General features: G+C 39.5%; 1 protein-coding gene and 1 long non-coding RNA gene across 2 annotated transcripts in view; one reads left to right on the top strand and one right to left on the bottom strand.

Moving 5' to 3' along the window:
* Positions 1-18,009, top strand: part of LOC124285564 (SPRY domain-containing protein 3-like) — a 34,472-nt gene extending 16,463 nt beyond the window's left edge. The window contains exons 6-10 of the mRNA XM_046721816.1: positions 4,474-4,556; positions 14,301-14,421; positions 14,677-14,798; positions 16,327-16,470; positions 16,930-18,009. Of these exons, the coding sequence (XP_046577772.1) occupies positions 4,474-4,556; positions 14,301-14,421; positions 14,677-14,798; positions 16,327-16,418 (418 nt within the window). The 3' untranslated portion in view covers positions 16,419-16,470; positions 16,930-18,009. The remainder of the gene's footprint in view (positions 1-4,473; positions 4,557-14,300; positions 14,422-14,676; positions 14,799-16,326; positions 16,471-16,929) is intronic.
* LOC124285565 lies at positions 15,423-22,825 on the bottom strand. The gene is made up of 3 exons (XR_006900840.1): positions 22,727-22,825; positions 16,711-16,714; positions 15,423-15,467 (listed from the first exon to the last, which is right to left on the bottom strand). It is a non-coding gene; the product is annotated as an uncharacterized LOC124285565 (long non-coding RNA).
* Positions 22,826-26,548: the final 3,723 nt, after the last annotated feature.

The following is a 26,548-nucleotide window of genomic DNA, read 5'->3' as shown; positions in this document are numbered from 1 at the left end:
TGACAGCAGAAAATTCTCTCTGTATATATGGGATTTAAACATTCTATAATAGAAACATTTACTTGACAATGACAGTGCCCCTACCCATTCTTGTGTATATATATCTTTGAGTAACATTATTCACAAAATTTGTATAAAAGTCAACATTTTGCCTTTGTCATACCTCCCCAAAACCTATTTTATTTAACAATTCTCGAATGTTAGTCGCCAAGTTAGTCTTCCCGTTGTTATCGTACATTAACATCACATCATAACACTGTCTAGGGTATCTATCAGATGGCATATATAACAGACGTATCCAATATTTTATTATTCTAGCTTTAGCAAAAATGTGTATGGGAAATTTTCCACAATCTCCATATACCATGGCATTAGGTGTACTTACTTTCACTCCTAAAAAATTCTTAGAAGTATATAAATGTATTTTCTCAATTACGTCAAAGTTATTGAAACCCCATACCTCTGAACCATGCAATAGAATAGGAAGGGTTTTTGTATTAAATATTTTGAAAAAAGAATGATAATCAATATCTACGAGTTTGTGAATAGTTTTGAGAACCCCAATAAGTACCTTTTTGGCTAGTGTGGAACAATATTTAGCACGTGCTGAAAAGCCAAGACGATTAGTGAAGTAGACTCCAAGGTATTTATATGATTGTGTGGCTTGGAGCTGCTCTCCTCTATAATACCATTTTTCCTTTTTAGATAGTTTGCCCCCATATTTGAATACGACTATTCTAGTTTTCTCAAATTTAACAGTTAATCCTGCCTCATTGCAATAATGTTCCAACTCATGTACGTTGTGTATATGCCTTTGTAATCCAACAACAGTAGTCGCAAACAGAATCATATCATCGGCAAACAACAATAAAAACAATGGTGTCAAATAGGGATGTAACTGGATACCATGAGTACCATTTTGTTGTATTATCGAAGCAAATTCATTAATGAACATTGAGAATAGGAATGGACTCAGAATACAGCCTTGTCTAAGCCCAACATTGCAATTGAAGGTATCTGATATTTCATAATTATTTCTGATGCAAACTTTCACATTATCATATATCTTCTGTAGCAATCTATTCATCTTAGGGCTAATTCCATGTTTTTGCATTACCTCCCAAAGTTTTTCTCCCTGTATTGAATCAAACGCTTTCTTAAAATCGACAAACAAAGCATACATTTTCTTTCCCTTTGTATTTAGACACTTCTGAACAATTGAATTAAGTATAAAGATATTATCGACAGTACTGTATCCTGCCCTAAAGACGGCTTGGGATTCATCTATTTTATCAAAAGTATTTGCCCAAAATGTCAATCTCTTGTTGATGATATAGACAAAAACCTTTCCCAATATACTTTACAGATGTATACCTCTATAAGTATCAACATTATTAATGTTCCCGCTCTTATGAATTGGGATAATAATTCCAATAGTCGAAGTCGATGGAAAATGACCGCTCTCTAAAATAACATTAAAAATCAACTCCAAGTAAGGTAATAAGATATCTTCAGAATATTTAATAAATTCAGGTAATATATCATCAACACCCGCTGCTTTGTTTACCTTTTAGTGTCTTATACTATCTATAATTTCTTGTCTGGTAATAGGTGGATCTAGAATATCATTAGTCAATAGGTCAAAGTCAGTTGGTGTGCTTGTACGTTCATTAGTACTCTCGTTGCCAGCACTTACATCCTCTGTTACATCATTGCTAGTTGATGTAAACAATTGTTTGAAATGTTCAAACCACTCACGGGTACTGATATCATGTTTAGTAGACTGTTTACCATTCAAGCCTTGAAGGATTGACCAAAACTCTTTGGAATTGATATGATTTTCTAGTTTTATCTGTTTTTGTTTATAGTACTCAGTTCTTTTCTGCTTACACTTAGCGTTATATGGGTTTCTAACTAAATGGTACTTATCTAAGTGCTGTTTGTCTTCATACATTCTGAACTGATTTAATTTCCGGCAACGCTCGGCTTTCAAACGCCTACATTCACTATCAAACCATGGGCTGTTCTTGCTATAATATCTATGTGTCGATTTTCGTTTCATACCCATAGCAGCAGAGCACAAAGCATCTGCAATATATTCTATACTCTGATTGATATCACTAAAGGCTGTATCTGAACATTTATCGAGTAAGTCCTGCACACTATCTGAGAACATATTTTGTCTAAACTCATCCGATCTTTCTTCATTCCAAACAAACTTATAACTATGATTCAAATCTTCTTTTATTACATCATATTCCCGCTTGTGTGTTGTAACCAATTTCATTGTGACTGGGATGTGCGTGGACTCTGTGCGAGATTGTATATTGAAGTCAGTCAAAACGAGAACAGACATGATGATGCAATAATATAATCAATTACGCTGTCCCCGATTGACCCAAGAAATGTAAAATCTCCAATATTTGTGTCTGCTCCGCATCTCCCATTCATGATATGGATATTCAAAACAGCACATAATTCTACCAAAGATCGTCCAAATGAATGAACAGTTTTGTCAACGGAGAATCTTGCGAGGTTAAATTGATCTACAAGAAATTTCCAATTTGACGTGTCTGTTTCTATATATTCAAGTATATCATCCTCAATAAAGTCCGGGTCATTTCCTGTTCGCGCTTTGAAATCTCCGCCACACAAAACAGATGCATCTGGTTGATCCGACAATATATCTACTAGATTTTCCTGTAACAACTGAATCCTGTTTTTACAATGTACGTTTGTCTTTTCATACCAGGTTGACCCCTCAGGGTGTACATATACACAGGAATACAACAGATCTTTATCGTTACCTAATGGTTTATCAAATAAAATGTTAACTGCATTTTCAGTAAGTTTACACCATTTTATATATTGTCTAAGACATTTTCTAACTAGCACAACTATGCCACCTGATAATCTGCCGCGGTGAGATAACTTATCTGCAGGTTTCGTGAACGTGACATAGTCATCAAATATATCATCAACATCACAATCATTAATCCACGTTTCGGTAAGTCCGATAATCTCAAATGTTTTGATATACATAAAGAACTCATTATCAGATAATTTAGATGATAAGCCAGACTTATTCCAAAATAGTAATGATTGATGATAAAACTCCTCAGGTGATGCGGTTGACTGAGCGAAGGGTGAGTGATGCGCCGTACAATCACTGGGTGGATCAGTGTCAGTAGTTAGACCCTGGCCACACCCCTATTGGTACCGACCACGTCTAGAGTGAGACCTGAGGTTTCTTGAGATACCACCCCCAACCTTTTGTCCGGTCGGTAGCGCCTCATCGTTCTCACCTCCTGCACCCCCTGGGGCACTCTCCAACTCACCCTTAGGCTGACTCAGCTGTTTATTACCCTTGTAATAGTACCTGTTATCAGGGTCACTCTGTCTCAATCTATCAAGCTCCTGTTTCTGGAAAAAGGTTAGGTCGTTAGCAATACCAATTTTCATGTCTCTGAGGATATCACGGAGTTTGACTGACCTCCACTTGTCCTCCCAGTGACACACGGGCACGATCATAGGTCTTTTCTTATTTGATCTCTTACCTAAACGATGTGCTCGCTCTATGTCACGTGCATCAAGTGGGGACATATTTTTCACTTTCCTGGCGTTATTAAGTACTCCAGTACTTTACGTTTACTCTCTGTGTAAGTCTCATTAGGCGTCTCCTGAATACCACATAGAATCATGTTGTTTCTCCTCCCCCGTCTCTCCTGGTCCTCCATCCGGATCTCTATGTGCTCAACATAACTCTCCAGGTTGTCATGTTTCTCATTCAGTATATCTATATCTGATCTTATCTCCTCCCCGTCTTTCTTGCCCTTTTCCACCTCACGTCTGACATCTACTCTGCTCTTTGCCAGTCGTCCATCTATTATTTTCCACTCAAAAATATCAATTCTTTTCACGTGTTTTTAATAATCTTAACTTTTATAAGTGGTGCGTTTTCAATGATGCTCAGTATATATTGGTATGTACATGTGTAAATATATATATTTTTAATGCATATTTTATGATGTTTATATCATCTTATATAGTCTCTCATAAATCGCTGTGTGATTGGTCGGAGAGGTATTTGTTTTATATATATAACATTGTATGCAATTTGTATGTTCTATATACCTTATAGTGAGACGTAAATATAATCTTCTTCTTCTTCTTCTTCTTCTTCTTCTTCGGGTGTGGGTTCAAATCCAAGGTGGAACTCAAACCAACAAAAGTACTAGATTCTGTTCTTTACTAAGAAAGTGGAATCCCAAATATTACTTATGATGGATGATGTATTTTGTTCGATAGCGCGAGAGATCGGTTGACGGCGAATTTACATAAATATTTTTGGACTGTTTACACAATACGCGTTATATGATAGTGAAACTTAAATGTTGACACAGTAACGTACTATTTGATACATTGTATTTCTATGAAATACAGCTTAGACTTAATAACTACCTTTCTTTCCAGCTACAATGGAGGTGATGCTGTTCCTGTTGCTCTCCTGCTGTCAAAGTGTCCACTGGCTCCTGATGTCAATAGTTTTTCTATTGGTAATATTATCCCTGTACCTTAGTTTGTCAATCAGTTACATGTAACCCAGAATCATAGGGTCACTGCCTGAAATGACGACAGAATAAACATCGACTTTTTTGTAGGGTGGGTATAGGAAATGGATGATTAGTTTTATAGTTTTAGGAAACTGGAGACGATAGGTAAGAGTTGCCTCCCTTGCTGTACATTTGCCTTGTTTTGTTTCATTCTTGCAACTAGTTCAGGGAATTGTGAAGAAATTGCTAAATAATTCGATTCCGTTCTAAATGAAAAATTTGAATCTTTGGATTTCTGAACCATTTAAAAAGGGGTACAGGCTTAGATGCCCTCGTTATTACAGTTATTGATGGTTTGTGGTGAAAAACATTCAGCACAATTCCAGGCTGCTTTTCCGGGGCCAGGTGTTACCAGTAGTATAAGGGCCTTTATAGGGTCAAAATCTATTTTTAGAATAGGCCCTGGCAACAGGTTATATTTAGAATAGGACCTTTATAGGGTCAAAATCTATTTTTAGACCATGAGTCATGTCAACACCTGCTGTTTCTATTTTTAAAAGAGTCTATATTTAGACCATGACTCATGTGAACATCTGGTGTGTCTATTTTTAGAATAATATAAAGTCCCTCGAACAGCCCTCATACACAGCTCAGCCACTACACCTAGTGATTTCACACATTGTGGATATACCAGAGTGCATTTCTCATTGGATTACTAAACAACCTTGGAGTATACTGTGTGATTCACTGGGTTTATATTTTCAATAGCTCAGCCTCTCAACTACACATCTCTGGGAGTAATTAAACATTGTGGATATTTCTCACTTGATTACAAAACATCTTTGGATTATACACTGGAGTGACTACACATTATACTACCAGTGTATTTCGATTTTATCTCAAAGCGAGCGTCCGTTATCGCAGTATCAATTCCCGTCTGACTAACTATAACTATTAAAAATGTGAAATTCAAATGTATACAACGTCCTACCTTCAGTCCATATCTTGTAACACAGAATACATCGTAACACAGATTAAGATTTACATCATCATCAGATTGAACGAGTGTTGGGGATAAAGTGTACATGAAGTCAACTTACCTCTGTTCATCAAATCCATATGAATGACATCAGGGAATAACACATCCATAGGTACCAATTCGTGATGTTTTAGAGGGGTTGGAACAAGTAACCCATTCATGTGAAGAAACAGATTGATTCATACTGTACTCCAACAATGAATGACTCATTTGCCCACCCGTAAGTCCGACCTACAGCCATTCAAAGCTATGTTTACGGGAAGGGAATCCCCTCTCCCACCCAAGCATGAAGATTCAGAAAACAAGCGTATAATGGAGTGAAAAATAAATAACTTCAAATACATGTTACCGAGTGTCCATGTTAATACTTTCTTTTAATTTGCCACAGCCTCCGAGTGATGTGTGCCATGTTCATTCTACCATAACATTGCCTCTCCCTACGTTCAATGGCCCGAGAAGCATGACGGCCTTCACGCCCATTGAAGAAACCAGGTCATAGATCGCGTCCCCCGCCGCCATTTTGAAAAAAATGATAAATATATAGATTTAAACAAATAACAAAGTCCTAGCCATGCCCTTCGATGAAAAAAACTGAGTAAAATGTTGAAACTCAAAGCGAAATCACTCACAGCATGCTTCTCACCAAAATATCCCATGTAGAACGAGTCACCATGAACTTACTTTAAAATCCCACATAATCATATGAATAAATACACCCCACACAGAATACAACCTATAGAAAGTTGATTACACATGACTCACATATGCCATGAGCCTACTTTAAAAAACCTCACACACAATCACATGAATAAACACAGCCTGACACACACATACAGGATACGACCGATAGAAAGTTGACATGACTCCCGTTTGCCACGAATCATTAAATCCCAACACAATAAACACAGTCCAATCATAATCAGAACCTTTCCCTAGATTCATCGTTTTTTCCTAAACTATGGCTTACATAAAACCAATTTTGGTGTGTACATGTACTCGCATTGTTAACATGTGTACTCACGATACTGTCGTCAACAACATTATTCACACAATACGTTCATACGTAAAAATACTCACAAATTAGAATAGAGAATGATCCATCACATAAATTCCACACCTACTGTGCTGTTTTAAACGGTCATGAAACCGCCAGAATACCTAAACACGCACAGCACAACATACCGGCTGCACATGGCAGTGAACAAAGAGCATTAAATCTTGGCGCCAATAGCCCCGACCTAAAACCGGTTCTGTCAAACTGGATCGCAAACGGGTCTATCAAACCGGTTCGCAAACGGTTCTGACTCAAAATGGCTACATGTCCAAAACGGCTACATGTCCAAAACGGCTTTGTAGACCAAAAATGGCTTTACAACACTAGCGTAATAGCTTATGTATTTATAAACCGTTTATATATATGTATATATTCATTACAGATCATTAAACTTGTTGTTGTATTCAATACAATGAACTGTAACAGTTGCTATCTTCAATACCATGAACTGAAACAGTGGTTATCTTGTATTCAATCAACCGGAATGACGATTAAACTGAAACTTGTATGTCTGATACTAGTATGAGGAGGTTAAGAATATGTGGATTCGGTGAAATAGGGTGGAAATTGGTATTATAAAAACTAAGAATTGTACAACAGTTGTCTTATGTCAATCCTCCAACAATACATTCAGTGAGTCTAGTACACTCTCAGCAGCGCCATGGCGGTGGTCTGTACATAATGTTTATCTTTTAACCCAGAGGTACAATACATTAAGAAACAAGAGAGATATACAGATTTCATTGTTTATTAGCTCCGTTTCGAATGAGTAGACATTAGGATAGGAGCTCTCCCAAATGCCTACTTTACATCTGTTGTCTTATTACCCTTCATCATCCACCTGTCCTTCACTCTCTTCATCAGATGTTATGTCTTCATCTTCGGTCATGCCTTCGACCCAAGACTTATATTGGTACAATTTTGAAATCACTTCATGATACATATTATTTGTGTCTTTTACTCGTTTCAGTATTCCTTGTGTCTTTGGTCCATCCTGCATATGGTACAGATAAGTAATAAATCGGGCATACGTCTCTTTAAACGTGCTCCAGATCAATTTGTTCAGTTTGGCTTGAATCATGTCTTCGTTTAAACCTCTTTTATGTACAGCTGTCGTTTCTCATCCAAAAGTCTTTATTCAGCTCATGCGTACGTGAATACATTTGTCTTATACCTTGCTCTTCGAGATCAACCATCTTATTTTTCCTGTTGTGTGTGACATCAGCTTTAGTGATTCAACATCATCGTCCTCATTTTCCATTTCAGGACATTGTTTATCGTGTAAATGTCTTTGTAAGTTATGGTTAGTGCTAAACACTTGACCACAATAGTCACAATCCACCAGAGGACGTGGTCTCTTCACAGGTGAGAAGTTGTTGTCTTCCTCCCACTGCCTTTTCACTTGGGGGTATCCCAGGAGGACCCACTGAAGTCTTTTCGGGACACCAGTTTTCTTCTGTGTTTTTGCAAATCTTGCACATCTTGAAACACGAGTCCACAGGCATCACAAGTTGGCATGGTTGAGAGGTTTTCTTCACGCCTGCTCACGCTGAATATCTAACTCGGACTGAATTGCCCTGGCTTGGAGGTGTCCTTTTAAACTGTATGCATTGGGACAAAGTCGTCTATGGGGAGGTGTTTGGGGTTTTAGATCAACCAACAAGTACCCATAAGGCTTCTGGGTAGCCCTTTGAAACGGCTCCATGAAATGGTCTGTGTTACCTGGATACATTTGCCTCGCCAAAGTCATGATGGGTTGTTGATCGATAGGGTTGTTGAACAGAAGCAGATAATGACAGTTTCTTCGTTGTGTGGGATCCTTACTGAAATACAAATTCTGGTTCAAGGCGATCACTGAGAGATTACGATGATGACTTCCTTCCGTAAACAGATCTGTAATGCGTGGATCTTTGCTGGCAGTAGACATTAAGTCATCGAGGATAACCACGTTCACCACACAGGGGTCCAGAAATGCATCCTTTTCGAGATCAGAAGGAATGCCTTGATGAAATTCTACATAGGGATAAACATGGGTTTGAATGGCATTATACAAGGGCTGCCATCGTTTGTAGAGCCATATAATACGTTCAGGATAAGGTTTAATGTTCATCCTTTCTAGAATCTGTTTCACTAAGTAGGTTTTCCCACAGGAGGTTGGCCCTGAGACGATCATGGTGAAGGGGTGAATCAGTCTACATTCTTCCAATGACTGGGTAATACTTTCTGATGAATGTGGTTGTTGCTGCTGCTGCTGCTGCTGCTGCTGTGGAGGAGGAGGAGGAGGAGAGGGTGGTGACGGCTGCTGCTGCTGCTGCTGCTGCTGCTTGATATCTTTTGGATGTTTTGTTCGAATATGACGGGACAAGTCATGAGCCCAAACATATTGTTTGGAGCATATGGGACAGGGATGCATAATGATGTTCACACGTCAACAGTCCTACTACAAATGATACATTTAGCCTTTCGTCTCTATTTAAAAATATGTTTTCATTCGCTTTGTGTTTTCCGTATTGATGGCACTTTCCCTTTCTCTCTTCAACCTGGCTTTAGCTTGTTCAACCACTTGTTGAGTAGGGGTAACGAAATTAATCTTAGGTTGCTCTGTGGTTTCTGGTTTTGTTTGTCTTTCTTCCACTCTGGATCATACAGTTCCAAATATCGATCGACAGACATCATGGCAGATTTTCTCCTCCACGTGTTATAGAATGATAAGGGTCTCCTTTCCCTTCAGCCCTGAGCATGTAATATCGTGTCCATTTTTCTCGCATCCGGTACGAAGAGTTTGTATCGTGGATTATTCATGATGAAAACGGCCTGAGGTGATGCGTCACTGTCACTGGTCCACGGCTAAATGAAGCTAGATAGCCCTTGTGGCCTGTTATATAGATATCTTCATTGACCTTGGTATAGCTTTCAACATCGCTGCCAGGATGGTTCGATGCAGTACTATGACAAACTAAACCGGGTGTACCAAACATACTAACCCAATGCTCTGTCAAACAACCAGGCATTTTGAATGGCCTCATCTCTAAGTGCATTGACAAACTGTGGTTTCAAAACAAATGCTACGATTGGCATGTTACTGGCAAAAAGCCTCTTCCACCTACTGTCTGTCGTCCACAGGGGTGAACTAATCTTCGTAACACCACTAGATAGTTATTTTTATCATTTTTTCCTCAGGAAACGACGCCTTTCATATCGAGTTACTGGTAATCTTCCCTTTAATAACCTATTGATAATACCATTGATGGCAAGAATCTGTTCTCTGTTCATTTCTAAGATGTCTTGTCGAATCTCCTCAATGTCTTGAAACATTAGCATGAACCTTAAAAATTCGTAATGCTTCAACACGTACCTAGCCATACTATTTCAAGCAAACAAACTCTTATCGCGGTTGGGATCTCAGTGAGATTAGTATTGAGTCAACCTCTATTTATACTATACATAGACAACCAAGGCAGACATACTCTTAACATTGATTTATTTCCAATAGTCACACATTTTACATCACTCTCTTGGTTGCAAATCCACATGACTACCCCAACGGGTCACCTCTTTCCGAGGTACTCACACCAGGGCCAAATACGGACAATCTGGAGACCATTTTTCATGTTCGGCCCAGGGATCATCATCTACTTCCCAGTTCTTGAGAATGAGACCACATTGAAAACACTTGCAAACGTCCCCTCTGATTAAGTACACAAATCCTGCTTGAGCCATGTGACCAGGACTCTGTTTCATCTGCACTGGCCAGTCTTTAAACGAATCGAGTCTTTTCTGGAATGAAGTCCATTCAGTCTTGATTGCACAGCAATCGAGTGTCTTGTCGAATGGGTAATGTCCACACACATCCATGATATCCCAGACCAATGGTGACACGTCCACACAGTACAGTGTCTAAACCAAGAATGGCGTTACACCCAGTAACTGTAGTCACTAGGGTTGCACAAGGAACACTGGTAGTATATCCACGATGTGTAATCACTAGGTGTAGTGACTGAAACTGTGTATGGAGGGCTGTTCGAGGGACTTTATATTATTCTAAAAATAGACACACCAGATGTTCACACCATAGATCTCAATATACAATAGAGAGCAGTGACTCATCGTCTAAAAATAGACAATGTGAAGTCTAACAATAGATTTTGACCCTATAAAGGTCCTATTCTAAATATAACCTGTTGCCAGGGCCTATTCTAAAAATAGATTTTGACCCTATAAAGGCCCTTATACTACTGTTACCTGGTTGTTTATGTGCAATCCTCACCTGACAGGGAATATAACGGCTCTTGTTTTCGGTTGTCAATCATGGCTTTTTGTGGCCCCGAACATTGTTCAACTGTAGCCGGAATGTATCAAACTTGATAGCCGTGGAGATCGTCAACAACACCCAGTCAATCACATGTCAGTAAGGTGTACGAATGTATGAGTTGAATTTTACGCCGCACTCAGCAATATTCCAGCTTTATAGCGGCGGTCTGTAAATAATAACTCTGGTCAAAACAATATAGTTATCAACAGCATGAGCTTCATTCTACGCAATTGGGATACGATAACATGTGTCAACAAAGTCAGCGAGCCCGACCACACGATCCCGTTAGTCGCCTCTTACGACAAGGATGGGTTACTGAACACCGTCTCTGGTGCAAAGGTGTTGGAACATAGTACGTCGTAATGTGCTAAATTAAAGGTTGTTCACTGGTCTCGTGGGGGGCACGGGCTGATGTACCCTCGATGTTTGAGCCCAAAGGGCGAGGGGAACATAGGGAAACATTGAGGGCACATCAACCCATGGGTCCCGAGGGACCGAACACCTCAATGGTAATTTTGAACTGTTTGATGCACGGGTATCGGATCATAGTAAGGAGTACCAGACTACAAGACAAGAAAAACAAATTTAGAGTTATCTCCCTTCCATCGATTTGCATTCTCAAAACATCGGTAATTTCAGTACATCATACGTGATTCAATGTTATTCGAGATAAAGAATTACTACTACGAAGTACCAACTGAGTTCGGCATTCCCTGTGGGATACATAGAAAATGTTACTCGCTTGTAAGCGGGTTACATTGAAAAAAAATAGAAGAACGCTCAGCCAATCAGAAAACGAAATTTATGTGTGAAGCACGATAAATCATAATGACCATATGTCTACCGTAAGGTTCATTCATATCGGTGCCTGTGACCATGAACGTATTTGTGTATATATACCAAAGCAGGAGGCATTAAAAAATCGTACAGATTGTGTGTCTTTTAATGATGTATAATCAATACGGAAATGAATGCGTTTCACAGTGTAATATTTCATTAAGATCAGATCGTTTACCGAAACGATTCAACCTCATTTTCACAACTTCGATTCGAGTATCAAAATTCGCACACAGCACACATATTTCACCGGTCTTGCTTCCTCTTTGGAGTAGAAACCATTGTGCTCAAACTGTGAAGATCCGGGCTAGAATTGGTCTTCAGTGACCCATGCTTGTCGTTAGAGGCGCTACACTGAAACCCAATAAGCAGATCCGAATGATGCCTCACTGTCATATGTGAAAACGTAAACTTGTTTTGCATGATGCTGTGTGTGGTAAATAAATAATCTATGCAACTTGTACCAAAACATTCAGCTTCACAAGTACATTGGTCATTCTGAAATAAGGCTTTGATCATGTGAAAATGAAATAAACGTTACTGTCCCAATCTGGAAGTACACCAACTTCACTATGATCTGGTCTTATTGCAGCTGCATTCAAAGTTGATTGTGCTGTTTTCTTTTATTAACATCATGCACACTTCACATACAGCAACTGTTTTAAACCTTGATGAATTTCTTCCAAAGTTAGATTTCAGTTCTTCTATGTCCCAGCCTTTGCAGAAATGTACGCTACCCTCATATTGCGATTTCTTTATAGCCAAATCAGGTATCTATCAGACTCATTTGTCTGTCAGATATATAGGTGGCAGTCAATCCTTTTAGGATATTCACAAATTCACATCTTTTCAAAACTGCTATATACAGTTATACAGTGTACAAACATTCAATTCCGAGAGTAATTTTAACAAAGTGAAATGTACGTTACTGCCTTTTTCTCTCAAGAATAATTTATCAAATCTTGTAAGGCTAGTTATGTTAATGTAACTTACATGGACTATCCGAATCACAAGTTTCGATTCGGAATCGATTTTAGTTGGTGAGATAATGATTAAATTGATTCAATGTGAATGTATGTGACCGAAATGTACGTTACCAGTTTGTGAACATTAACTGAAGAAAGGGTTGCACATAGGTTTTGTGCAAGGTTCATGAACCGGTACCATGTGGCAAGTCACAAGGTATGTTCAAACAGAGCGACCTAAAGAGAAGTTGGAAAATTGCCAGTTACCACCTGAAAACCTCGTGTTTTTGGCAAAACGCCTTGTTAGTTCTCATTGTTTTATCGTTTTGAAGCTGGAATTTACAATTGTCTGTTGACTTAAAGCCTTTGTTGCCCCCTCAATCCTACCATTTACATGGCGAAAACAAATTAAGAGGGGAAACCAACTGGATTTGAAATGCACGTTATCTAACAGATTAAGTTGTAGAGTTCACAAACTAGGAGCATTTCTCTTGTAGTTCTATTTGTTTAACGTATCCCTCATTTGTGTGCTAGACTCTTAAGTGAATCAAGATCTGGGGCAGTTCCTTGATGGGTTATTTTACCAGAATCCTTGTTTACTTCTTCTTTCCTTTGTCTGTAGGTCTTTTCATGTAAAGTAAAGACAATTTCAATGGAAAGGCCTCTATTCATACTTTAATTATGCTGTCTGCTTTCTCACTAATACAAAAAGTGCTTTAGTAACGGTACACACCATTCATCTCATGTAGGAGAGCACAAATCGATAGGGCATTGGAACTTACGAAATGTACGTTACATTTATTCTGAGTTAGAATATTGACTTATATGAGAGATTGTTTTACCACAGTGTCTATTTTTATCCGAAATAAGAACAAACAATATACTTGGATGGTCACGAAAAGTCTTGAAATATTGGGACATTATTTGTTTTTAAACCCTGGACTTGGAATGATCAAACATTCATATTGTGCCGACTACTTCCCTCAACCTTGTGTTTTTTCAGCTTTTATTAACTTTCTGTGGGCGAATTAAAACCACTGAAGCACTACAATTTGTTTCTGATCTATTTCTATAGATAATTAGCATTTCAGAGGTCAGAGAGTCTGGTAACTTACATTTCCAAGCTGACTTCGTGAGTTGCCAGACACTGATATTGCACGGATCATAACTCAAAATATCTACAACGTAACTTGAAAATATTTTAGTTTTGTAATCCCAAAACAACGTATTACGAAACTAATAGGTACTTCTGGGGATTTATCTTTTCAAGTTTTCTCACTTGCAAATGGACCTGCTTATTAGGTTTCAGTGGCTAACGGGAACGGCTCGCTGACTTGGTTGACACATGTCGTCGAATCCCATTTGCGTAGATCGACGCTCATGCTGTTGATCACTGGATTGTTTGGTTCAGACTCAAATACTTACGGACCCCCACATATAGCTGGGATATTGCTGAGTGCGGCGTAAAACAGCGAACCAAACCACAATAAAAGCATTGTGCTCACTGACACCCTAATTTACGACTCTGATATATTTTCAGAAATCGTGGACCAAGGACGAGGGTGCTATATTGCGATAGGCCTGTGTCCACAACACTATCGGCGGGACAGACAGCCAGGATGGGACAAACACTCTATAGCATACCATGCAGATGACGGCGGGTGAGTAGGTCAGGTGTTGTACACCAACTGCCCTATTAGTTTGAACCTCTGACGATTCATGCAAGGCTGAAAGACACAGCTGCCATTCAGTTCAGTCTATGGACAAATTCCAGGAGAAGATCTATTAATTGATGCTGTCTGTATATACTCATGTAAATTATTGTTTCTTTGGTTCCCAGTTTTTATAACATACGAGACTGCTATATGTATACATTTATAGTAAAATGGATATGGATGTCTATTTGTGTATTTCAGCATATACTCTGCAACGGGAGCTGCCATCACGTCTCTTCCTATAGCGAGACAGGGCGCCACCATGACTTGTCAGTTCAACTTCTCTGACAAAACAGTCACATTTCTCAACAATGGGGGAAAAGGTGAGTGGTAACTTCCTGTACCATTGCAAATATAACGGTAGGTGTAAATACTGCACATACCGCCATGTGTGAAAATAAAACATTGTCTCTGTGTCCTAACGTGGTTTGGACCCACCAGACAGGGTTTATGTTTCTGGCTTTGTGAGCAGCATACAGTGATGTGGATTTCCCCTTAGTGGTTCACGTCTCAGATTGTATCATGTCAGACCTTCCTGTCGCATTCAACTGTCACATTGAGCTGCCACATTCAACTGTCACATTCAGCTGCCACATCCAACTGTCACGTTTAACTGTCACATTGAGCTGCCACATTCAACTGTCACATTCACCTGTCACATTCAAGTGTCACATTCAGCTGCCACATCCAACTGTCTCGTTTAACTGTCTCATTGAGCTGCCACATCCAACTGTCACACGCAACTGTCACATTCAGCTGCCACATCCAACTGTCACGTTTAACTGCAACATTCTACTGTCACATTCAACTGTCACGTCCCTCTGTCACATTCCGCTGTCACATTCAACAGTCATATTCAACTGTCACATTCAACAGTCACATTCAGCTGGTCACCTGTCACTTTCAACTGTCACGTCATAACGATACGGTCGGCGAGGTAGCCTAGTGGTTAAAACGTTCGCTCGTCACGCCGAAGACCCTGGTTCGATTCCCTACATGGGTACAATGTGTGAAGCCCATTTCTGGTGTCCCCCGCCGTGATATTGCTGGAATATTGCTAAAAGCGGCGTAAAACCATACTCACTACTCACTCATAACGATACAGTTCAAAACGGTTTTAACTCAAGATCACTCACCAACACTTTTAGGAGGGTCATACTTAATTGCAAGGCTGATGTGTATCCAGGCTATAGTCAACTTGACATTAATTACTTAAATGTTTGGGACACCGAGATTTAAGAATTCGTCCCCTATACCCCTTCATATTGTTCTGTTTGACAGTAATGCATTTCAGGCTTATAATTTTGAAAGTAATCATGTTCTAAATGGTTTGTTTTTGTACGATTCCGGACTAATGCTGGTTTTATAGCGCTATCCCCATGAGATACCATGCCCCAGTGTACAATGGATACATTGATAATATCGTAAGCGGTGGGCCACTGACAGGGTTAATTGTGTCTCATGTTAACCCCGACATTGTGATGTTGCTATATCAAGCAATGACAATGGGCTGTCTGGCCAAGACGCGAATATTTGTCAGATCACAGTGATAAGGCTGCACTATGACTCACTACCGCGCTCAGCAACATATAGGGGGAGGTGGGGTAGCCTAGTGGTTAAGGCGCTCGCTCGTCTTGCCGAAGGCCCGGGTTCGATTATCCACATGGATACAATGTGTGAAGCCCATTTCTGGTGTCCCCCGCTGTGATATTGCTGGAATTTTGCTAAAAGCGGCGTAAAACTAAACTCACTCACCCACAGTAACAAACAGACAGTATGCAGGTAAAACCTACTGACGTATTTTCGCACATGCTACAGCTCCAGTGAACCACTTCATTTCCACTTTTCCAGGTTTATCAGTCCCAACCTCTGACAGTGCCCCCTGGTGGCTTCTATGCAGCTGTCGGATTACACTCACCAGGGGAGACAATCAGGTTGTGTGAAGTTGAACCATGGCGAGGAGATAACCCGCTGCCGTGTCTGGAACCTGGAGTGGTGAGTGAGATGACGTTTTCATTTGTCTGTATCAGAAGATGAAGCAATAGATATAACTATGTGTATTGTTGGACCTATAGAGTGAGAAAGAGTGAGTTTAGTTTTAAGTCGCACTCATCAATATTCCAGCTGTGTGACGGCGGTCTATAAATAATCCAGTGTGGACCAGACAATCCAGTGATCGAGTGAGACAGAGGTGTGTAATATACAGTGTATGGTTTGGGGCCAAAATCAAGGAACCCACCTGTCTTCAAGCAGTTTTAGGAATTTCAAATCAAACGAAAAAAAAGGCTTAAATGATGTTTTCAGATCGTTATGTCAAACTGTTTTTCCTGTTTTTACCGTTGTCTTAAATTTTTCACAATGACTAAATCAGAAAAGCGAATGACTGTGTACCTCGGCTGATGTTATGAAACACGTCACAAGTTAACTTTCCGACATGTTGGGCATATCTTTCAGACGCCAGACGCCACGAGTATGCCCATGTGCGCTGTGTGCATGGACCGAGCGGTCACTCACTTCCTCATCCCATGCGGTCATACCTTCTGTTCCGAGTGTATAGAAGAGTGGTCAGCTGTCCAGAAGAACTGCCCAACATGCAGAACCACCTATCAAGAATTGAAAACTTTGTTTTTTGGGTAGTCAGTGCCAAATTCACGAGGACATGGAGCCGACAATTTATGAAGTGTTTTTGTTGTAGTTTGTTGTACCTCTTGGATGTATGTAAGTCGAGCTGGAACAATCAAATATTCCCCAGTCCGACATGTACATAAACTGTACTGTATGTAACGTGTGAGACTAGTATAACACAAGTACCGTTACACCTTGGCGGACCAAATGGGTTTAGCCTATTGAATTGTACTGTTTGGGGACTTGAACGCGTCCTCGGGCGTCCTATGCCAATACACTCTTACAAGACTACCCTATCGCCAATTTAGACAATATCCAAACACCGGCAAACTGTAGCGCAAATAGGGTTGCCCAACAGAGAGAAAATGACCAGTCTTTCTAAATATAATTACAGTTAACTCTCCTGTTCCTTCACTACGCTAAAACCGGAAGGCTGGCGGGATAATGGAGTCTAAGAACTATTTGATATGCCACGAGTGGCGCTTGAAATGTTGATTGAAATATATTTTACGTGAGTAATTATTAAGTATGAGGTTGGAAATCAGAGACCACAACTCTGTGAGGAAATGGGTGTCTACCTTTAATGGTGGCGATATCTTATTGTGACATTAAAAATATTTTTCGAACCGAAGCGAGGGAAGTAGGTTGCCAACGTTTGCTCTCCATGCTCGCATATAAGGAAGACTGGTCATTTTTCTCTCTGTTGCGCAACCCTATTTGCGCTTCAGTTTGCTTGTGATCCAAACTACCCAGGTTTATATGAACTTAAAGGAGCATTGCCGGTTTTTGTCAAATTGGTTTGTATACACATGTTACAGAAAATGTAACTAAGATAATATTATTATCAAAATTTCATAATTTTAAATGTTGAAGAGTGACATAGCATATTTTGGTATGTCGTGATAATTGTAGTGATGGGGAAATGTCATTTAATGACTATATTCATTTGAAAGAAAACGTGAACTGTTTGTCACGCCGAAGACCCGAAGTGCTCATGACATTAACGGAATCATATATCCCTTGTTAAGTTTATACATATACATATATTCAACGGGTGATATTGATAATGAAATGTTGAGTTTTGAATATGAGTCATTCTTGACGTCTGTTATTACAAGTAATGTGATCATTTTATTTGCATAATGCGCCATTGTCTTATCACACAATGCTAACAAAGGCAATTAACGTGTGGCGTGGAATGAGCCGATATGCCTCAAACTGAAAGGGTTGTTTCACGGTGTATGTATGAATGACGCGCCTTTATATAAATCGGTGATTTTGTGACAGAAAAGTGATGTAGGGAACACTGTAAAGGATAATGTGAATCGCACTAAGGAACGAGGGAGACATGAGCATGTGTAGTGACGGCACGAGGGTGAGTTAGCCTTCGAATCATTACTTTACAAAATTTATGTTGCGTGTGAAAGAGGCTTCAATGCAAATTCCAGGCCAATTTCCATTAGCCCAAAATTTCTACATTAACCCATTTCATAATGTACTTTCGACGGTTTTGGTTTCCCGTGTTTGGGTGAAAAAAAAAGTATTAAAATGCAAAAGGAAAAACAAATAAAATGGTACTCACGTATTACACCGGACATATACCTACTATATTGGATTAGGGTCCCTAACCCTAACCCTAAACCCTAAACCCTCAGCCCTAACCCTAGCCCTAGCCCTAAGTTTGTGGTGCTGTATTCTAAAGGTAGGCCACAAAGGGGAGCATATATGACCATGTATCAAAAGCATAAATATCTAGGGCACATGTTTCTCAGAGTTGAGGTACATAAGACTGTTTTTGTATATTCTATATTAAAAACCGAGGTGTTGAATGAGGAGCGCTTTTTTCCCAGTGACGTACAGGTATACCCAAAATCACGCAAATTGCCCTTCGAAATTCTGTATATAATAACACTGATCAAACATGATCAACGTGTTTCACTTAATGCGATGAATTTGAAAATATTTTCTTTTGGCAATAAAAATAACGGACACGCACGATGCCCCAGAAAGATGTCCTTTTTTGGCTTATACTTATTCAGCACCTGCATTTAACAATGAAAACCTAATAACAGACTGAATTCTAATAAACATTCATATATTATTGTCTCTCTCAACAGAAAGTTCGCAACAACAAATTTAAGGTTTGTTTTCCTGATCAAGATGGCTGTGTGTTTGTTTACAGTTGACAATCTATGAATAACTTTAACTCAATTGCAAAGCGTCACACTCACGCTCGATGCATACAATGTCCAGTTCAATATTCCCGATGCAGCTGAAAGTCTTGTGTTGCCACGTTCCCACCACGTTTCCAAGGATTATTCGTCAGCAGTATTTGACCAATCATAAACATAGTTCGAGACCCATATGTTCCCTCAAGTCAACTTTCATCAACAGCTCTTCACCTCACAATGAAACTCGACTCCCCAGCGCACGTATATGTAAAACTGAGAGTTGTTTTGAAATAAAAAAAGTACGTATCACGTTTTTCTGATCATGAAGACACAATGCACGTTACCCAAACCATACCTTTCTGTAATTTCTAATATGCACGAAAAATGACAAACGCTTTGTGTTACATGTAAAGCTACGTGGTATTGATGTCGTATCAAACATTCAGACGTATCATCAGCATCTGGTCTTCTCAGATCGAAATTTCATTCCGATTTCATTCATTCAGCACTTCTTACCACATATTAAATCTCTGAGAGCTAAATGTCTGAAGGCACTCGATTTATTAAAGGTAGTTTCAAACTCAAGTGGGTGGGGACCAGTCAACCCTCCTTCACTTATACAGATCACTCGTCCGTTCTAAACTCGATTATGGTTCCATCATTTATGGTGGAGCCTGCAAAAGCAATCTTAAATTATTAGATTCTGTTCATCACCAAGGTCTCAGACTTTGTGTTGGATCTTTCCGAACTTCTCCTATTGACAGTCTTTCCGTAGAGGCTGATGAGCCATCTCTCAAACAACGCCGTATAAAATTATCGTTACAATATATCACAAAACTATATTCTAGTGAGTCTAACCCGGCATATAAATGTGTTTTAATCCTCTTTATGAGGATCTATTAAAAAAGTCTTCCCTAGTTCCGCCTCTTGGGCACAGAATTAAACCATTCATTTCTGCTGCCGGCATTGCGCTGGAAAATATATCTCCTTCTCGTCTTCTTTCTTCTCCTCCTTGGCAGCTGGTGAGGCCTGAAGTTGACCTAACTCTGACAAATTTTAAGAAATCAGAAACCAATGAATTACAATATAAACAGGAATATATTCAAATCAAAAGTAAATATACTACATACAAGTCCTATTTACAGATGGGTCCAAGGATGGTGGCACAGTGGCTTGTGCCACTGTTATTGGATCAAAAACAATATCTTCTAGATTACCTGACAACAGCTCTATTTTCACAGCGGAAGCTAATGCCATACTCACAGCTCTTAAATATATTAACAAACACCCAAAATCTAAACAATACATAATATTTTCAGATTCTCTTTCTTGCCTGCAGGCTATTAAAAATTTGTCTTCTCAACATCCACTTTTAATTGAAATCGTTGAATTATATAATGATCTTGCTACTGGCCAATGCGACATCGTCTTTTGTTGGTTACCCAGCCATGTAGGAATCTCAGGTAACACAATGGCCGATTTTGCTGCCAAGGCAGCACTCAACAAATCTGTGACCCCACTTCTTATCCCATATTCTGATTATAAAGCCGTGATTAGATCATATATCCGAGATCTAATGCAAAAGAAGTGGGACACCCAGGTAGGTATCAATAAATTACACGAAATTAAACCAACTATCGGTCACACCTACTTGGGTTGTCAGTCCAGGTTTGAGGAGGTCATCATGCGACGATGTCGCATTGGTCATACAAGATATACACATGAGTATTTGTTGAAAGGTGAAGATCCTTTATTCTGTATCCCTTGTGATGAACGAATCACGGTCAAGCATGTCCTGCTTGACTGCATTGATTTTTCCATCACAAGGGATAAATATTTCAGTGTCAAAACACTGAAGGATCTTTTTTATACTGTCAATTCTCATTTAATAATTGTTTTTTTAAAAGAAATAGAATTATTCATAAATTTTGAATAATAAGTTCTGTAAATATATAAATGGTATTTTAAACATGGTAGTATGAATTAGCAACTGTGATTGTGAGCGGCTGTATCCTTACTAGTTTTATATCTGCTGTGATACCCTTTGTTTTACTGTCGCTATAACAGTAGTCATATGGCTGAAATATTATCCAACATGAACAGATGCTCGTTCAATGTATCATTATGTACTCCCTTTGTTGGTATGTATTAATAAGAAACCGGAGTATTACCGGGCCAGAGTTGCATCAGATTGCAGCTGCACATGGTGCTTTGTTATTTTCATCTATGTTCTGTACATGATCCGTTCTTGGGCAATAATTACATGAATATGTGTTTCAGTCAATGTGTAAAATCATGCTAATTTGTGAATTGCCTGAACGTTTCAGTCAATTTGTAAATTGCTTGATTCACTCTGTCAATATGTAAATTGCCTGAAAGATTAGTCGATTTATTTGACAGATTGAATGAAAGTCAGTTTCCATGGCTTTAGGGAGTATGAGTGAGTGAGTGAGTTTAGTTTTACACCGCACTCAGCAATGTTCCAGCTATATGACGGTGGTCTGTAAATAATTGAGTCTGAACCAGACAATCCAGCGATCAACAGCATGAGCATCGATCTGGGCAATTGGGTACCGATGACATGTGTTAACCAAGCCAGCGAGCCTGTTAGGGAGTATGAAGTGAAACAATCGCTTATTAAGTCATGTTTACCATCACCATCCATTGTAAGTGAGTGAGTTTGGCTTTACGCCGCTTTTAGCAATATTCCAGCAATATCACGGCGGGGGACACCAGAAATGGGCTTCACACATTGTACCCATGTGGGGAATCGAACCCGGGTCTTCGGCGTGACGAGCGAACGCTTTAACCACTAGGCTACCCCACCGCCCTCCCATCCATTGTAATTGCAGCTGATTGTTATAGCTCTTCTAAAGAAAGGCAGGTAAGGTGATCAATATAATGAACCAAATATTGTTGAAATATTGTTATATGTCAATAAAGATATCCCTTGAGTGTCTGTGTCTTAGGTTTTCTCTAAAAGATTTTTATACACTAATAATGATATTACACATTGAAACATGTTTCAGTCAATCTGTCAAATATATCGACTAAATTTTCAGGCAATTTGTACATTTCTGCAAATTTGAACATTTCAGGCAATTCACAAATTGACTGATTTACACATTAACTGTAACATATGCAGTGTATGTATGTGCACATAACTGGTATGCGCATTTAATAACACTATTCTCCTAAAGCATATTGTCTACGCGGTATTGTTTTCATTCACGTTATTTGTTTTTTCCGACTGTGAAGTATTTATGTCGACTTGAATTGGACAGCAGCTGTCATCAGATATAACCAGACAGTTATATATGTGCAGATCAGAAACATGTGCATGCATATATGTATAAGCATCAGGCTACAAACAAGCAACACGTGTTTGAATGTTCACGGGTGGCGGTGGGGTAGCCTAGTGGTTAAAGTGTTCGTTCGTCACATCGATTCCCAACATGGGTACATGGGATTTCGGTGAAACAATTGTAGATGGAATTTGTGAGATAAGTGGGTTTTCTTATAGTTGTTCACTTACACAGTAGCTGTTCCAATGGTATCAGTGTTGCCATATAATCGGCAGCATACAGAAGTGGTTGAGCAGCGTCAACTGCGGCCGGGTCACAAGTAGTTAACTATGTCACTGTGTGTTAGCTTGTTATTAAACGCAGCTCAATATTCCAGCTATATGACGACGGTCTGTACTTAATCGAGTTTGGACCAGACAATCCACAAAATAAGCGTCGATCTTCGCAATTGGGATACGAGGACATATGTCAATCAGGTCAGCGAGTCTGACCACCCGATCCGGTTATGGGGCACGGTGGGCGAGCTGGCTAAGGCGCCAGGCTAGTGATCCAGCGAGGTAGAGGAGTTGGAATCGAGCCCATCTGACAGGGTCTAAAATCCCTTTGAGTCAACTTTGTGTGCAGACTCTTTCGGTGTTGTCACAACCCCTAGTGTACAGTACACAACCCTGTGCACTTAAAAGAACCCACGAATCTGTTAGTATATGACCAGATGGTGGCCACATGAATACGTGCAAACACCTAGTTGCGGGTACACGAACGTGCAGTGAACTTGGACAAAGTACTGTAACTATGTGTCCCAGTCCACCCAGGTGTGAATGGGTACCTCGTTAGGATGAGAAAGCCAATTCTAACCCGGATCTTCACGGGTTATGTCACTGTACCTGTCTTCTCAATGAGGTTTAGAAACATCTTCTGTCAATGAGTTTCCACATGATTTTTAATTTTATTGTTTTATTTCAAAACGCATTGTGTGTTTTCTCTGGTAGACAATAGTATGCAGTAGCGTTCTGAATTCACAAAGTACGTGCTTTGTAGATGCCAGTAGATAATGTTTGTTTTATATATATATATATATCATGATTGTCATAGCAACTTTTAGTCTCAAGAAAATAAATATCACCTTTACAGTGGATGGGTTGTGTAACCTTTCTCGCACGTTAAAAGTAACGGTCATCTCTGACCATTACTTTGGTCATCTCTGACCATTAGGATGGTCATCTCTGACCATTACTTTGTAATGTCTGTTCGTGACATTCCGCCGCTGTCAGCAGTGTTCCGGTTCGGTTGTTGTTTAACCCCGCAACCAGCAATATTCCAGCTATATGGCGGCGGTCTGTAAATAAATGAGTCTGGGCCAGACAATCCCGTGATCAACAGCTTGAGCATCGATCTACGCAATTAGGATACGATGTCATGTGTCAACCAATTCAGCGAGCCTGACCACCAGTTGACGTTTGTCGCCCCTTGCGGCAAGCATGGGTTACTGAAGATCAATTCTAACCCGGATCTTCACGGCACCGCTGCTGACCGCCAAGTGAAGTCGAAATCTAAATTGTCCTCAATGACCAGTCACGTTTCGCCTTGCGTTATATAGCCGATGTATTCGTAAAGATAACCGGTTTGAAGAGAGCAGCGTAATGGTTTGAGGAACAGATTATGCCAACGGGCGATCTCAACTGGTAGTCGTTCAGAGGTATCATTATGCCATACGTAACGCCGTTGTCGATGACATGGACTGGCTCTCACGTTCCCCAGACTTACATCTCAACTGAACACATTTGGGATGAGCTGGTAAGACGAGTACGACCGCAGTTGAATCAACCTCAGACTCTGAACTGGGAAGCACTCGTGTCCAGTGGCAACGACATCTGGTTAGAGTGTTCCGACTGGTTGTCCTATTAATTTTTAAACGTTGTGCTATATAAGGCTCGCTGTTGACATCTTCTATTTTAATAGTATATCAGTTTGATGTTGTTCACAAACATGAACGGTTTTACATGTGATGTTTGTCCTCAATACTTCTCTTTGTTCTAATACTAAGTAGTGACGTGTATACTTCGTGATCACCGGCGTATGAATAATTACAGTAAAATGCAAAATAGATTATCCGAATAATTGTCAGATTTTCCGTGACATACATGATTACTTACGTCTGTTCAACGTCGTATCTAGACAGGTCGTTGACATCAGGGTGATTATTTACATGTACATACTCTGCTGTTTCTTCACAAACATAAACGTTTTCGCGTATGATGTTTGTCCTCAATACTTATCTTTCTTCTAATACATAGTAGTGACGTGCATGTTTCGTGTCTGTTCAACGTCGTACGTCTGTTGGATCTCATCATCGTTGACACAGGGTGATTATTTACATGTACATATTTTGCTTGTTTTATAACGCCACACCAGCAATTATGTCATTATATTATGTAAAACAATCGTGTAAGACCCAGACACATACGTTTCCTGAAGTACACTAAAATTCGACATTTTTAAAGTTCTTTCCTGTTAACGAGTCCAGCCTTGTGCCAATGTACGGTCGCGTCGTCCAGTGGTACAGAACTCACAACATTACGACCTTGTTTACATTCAGACATGTTGTATTGTTGATATCACATACATCTGGCGGTCAGGCATAGACACATATTCAATACATATTTATGATATGTTTCAATAGTATAACACTGAATATGTCATAATGACACATGTATTGGCAACAGCCCTTGATAATTGATTTGTCAAATAAATAATAATTGACATGAGCATCAGATATTTGACCTCAAGTTCAGCACAGTTAACCAAACACATCGACCTCAGTCACACATGTAATAGACATACCTGTCTGAGGTGCTTGCACATATTGTTGGATACAATCGACTGTAGTTTGTAATTTAGTTTTGCCATCGGAAATCGACTACAATCACATCAATCACCAACTTCAAAGAGAACATTAAGACCTATCTGTTCAAGTGTGAATAAGCTCAATAGCCACCAATTTGACTGTTAAGCGCCTTAGAGTGATGTAGCTGCACATCAAATAGGGCGCTATATAAATTTTGCAGTATTTTGTATTACATTACATTACAATGTTTTTGCACAAGTGAGAAATTGCTGTCAATTAATGTCCACATGCATTTGTTCGCTGTTAGTTTAGATCGCGTATGCTGTCAACTGGGGTATAGATACGCCTACCATGGAATTATTATAAAATTAATACAAAAATACAAACATGATATGTTATATATTTGGGATTACACTTTCTTAATAAAGTACAGATTCTTGTACTTGTGTTGTGTTGCGGAACTCGAACCCACAACCTCAGAGTCAGGCACCTAATCGCCAGCACACAAAGTCCCCGCCTAACCCGCTCAGCCACCGCGATTTCCACAAAAATGGAATTCGAACAGGTAGTCTAGACTGCGGACTTTGTGTACCCCTCTGATAAGTGTAAATTGGCACGGCTCACACGGCCGAAACCTATGATTACACAATGCCATTTAGAAAGTGGTCAATTGTAACATATGCTACATTTGGGATTACACTTTCTTAGTGATTTGAACTTTAGTGTAAACATTTTGCTCCATCAGTGCAGCACATTTTGCACGACAGTTTCACGGGTACATGCTTTTGATGATTTGTAAGTCTATTATTGCACACTACCATTCCGTATCATTTTGTTAATCATGTGTACAACACGAAGAGAAGACTCTCGTGAGCGATTTGTCATCACTCTGAGTCATGAATCCAGACAAGAAACACTCCAGGTTTACACGCGTCAGAAGGTCAAGGTTAAACACAATCTGAATGATCTTCATCACGCTCAGACGGTAAACAGAGCCCTGTTTAAGTCTACATATATTTAAAAATTGGGCGGATATAGTTCCATTAATCATTTGTACAAATGACGTCATGACAAAGGAACGTTTTATGTGAAGTCGTAATAATAGTTTAGATTTACGCACTCCTGAA

Source organism: Haliotis rubra, unplaced genomic scaffold (assembly GCF_003918875.1).
Source record: "Haliotis rubra isolate DU_JTF1 unplaced genomic scaffold, ASM391887v1 Scf362, whole genome shotgun sequence".
Taxonomy (NCBI): domain Eukaryota; kingdom Metazoa; phylum Mollusca; class Gastropoda; order Lepetellida; family Haliotidae; genus Haliotis; species Haliotis rubra.
The sequence above is the reverse complement of the archived record's forward strand: the minus strand, read 5'-3'. Positions and strand labels throughout refer to the sequence as shown.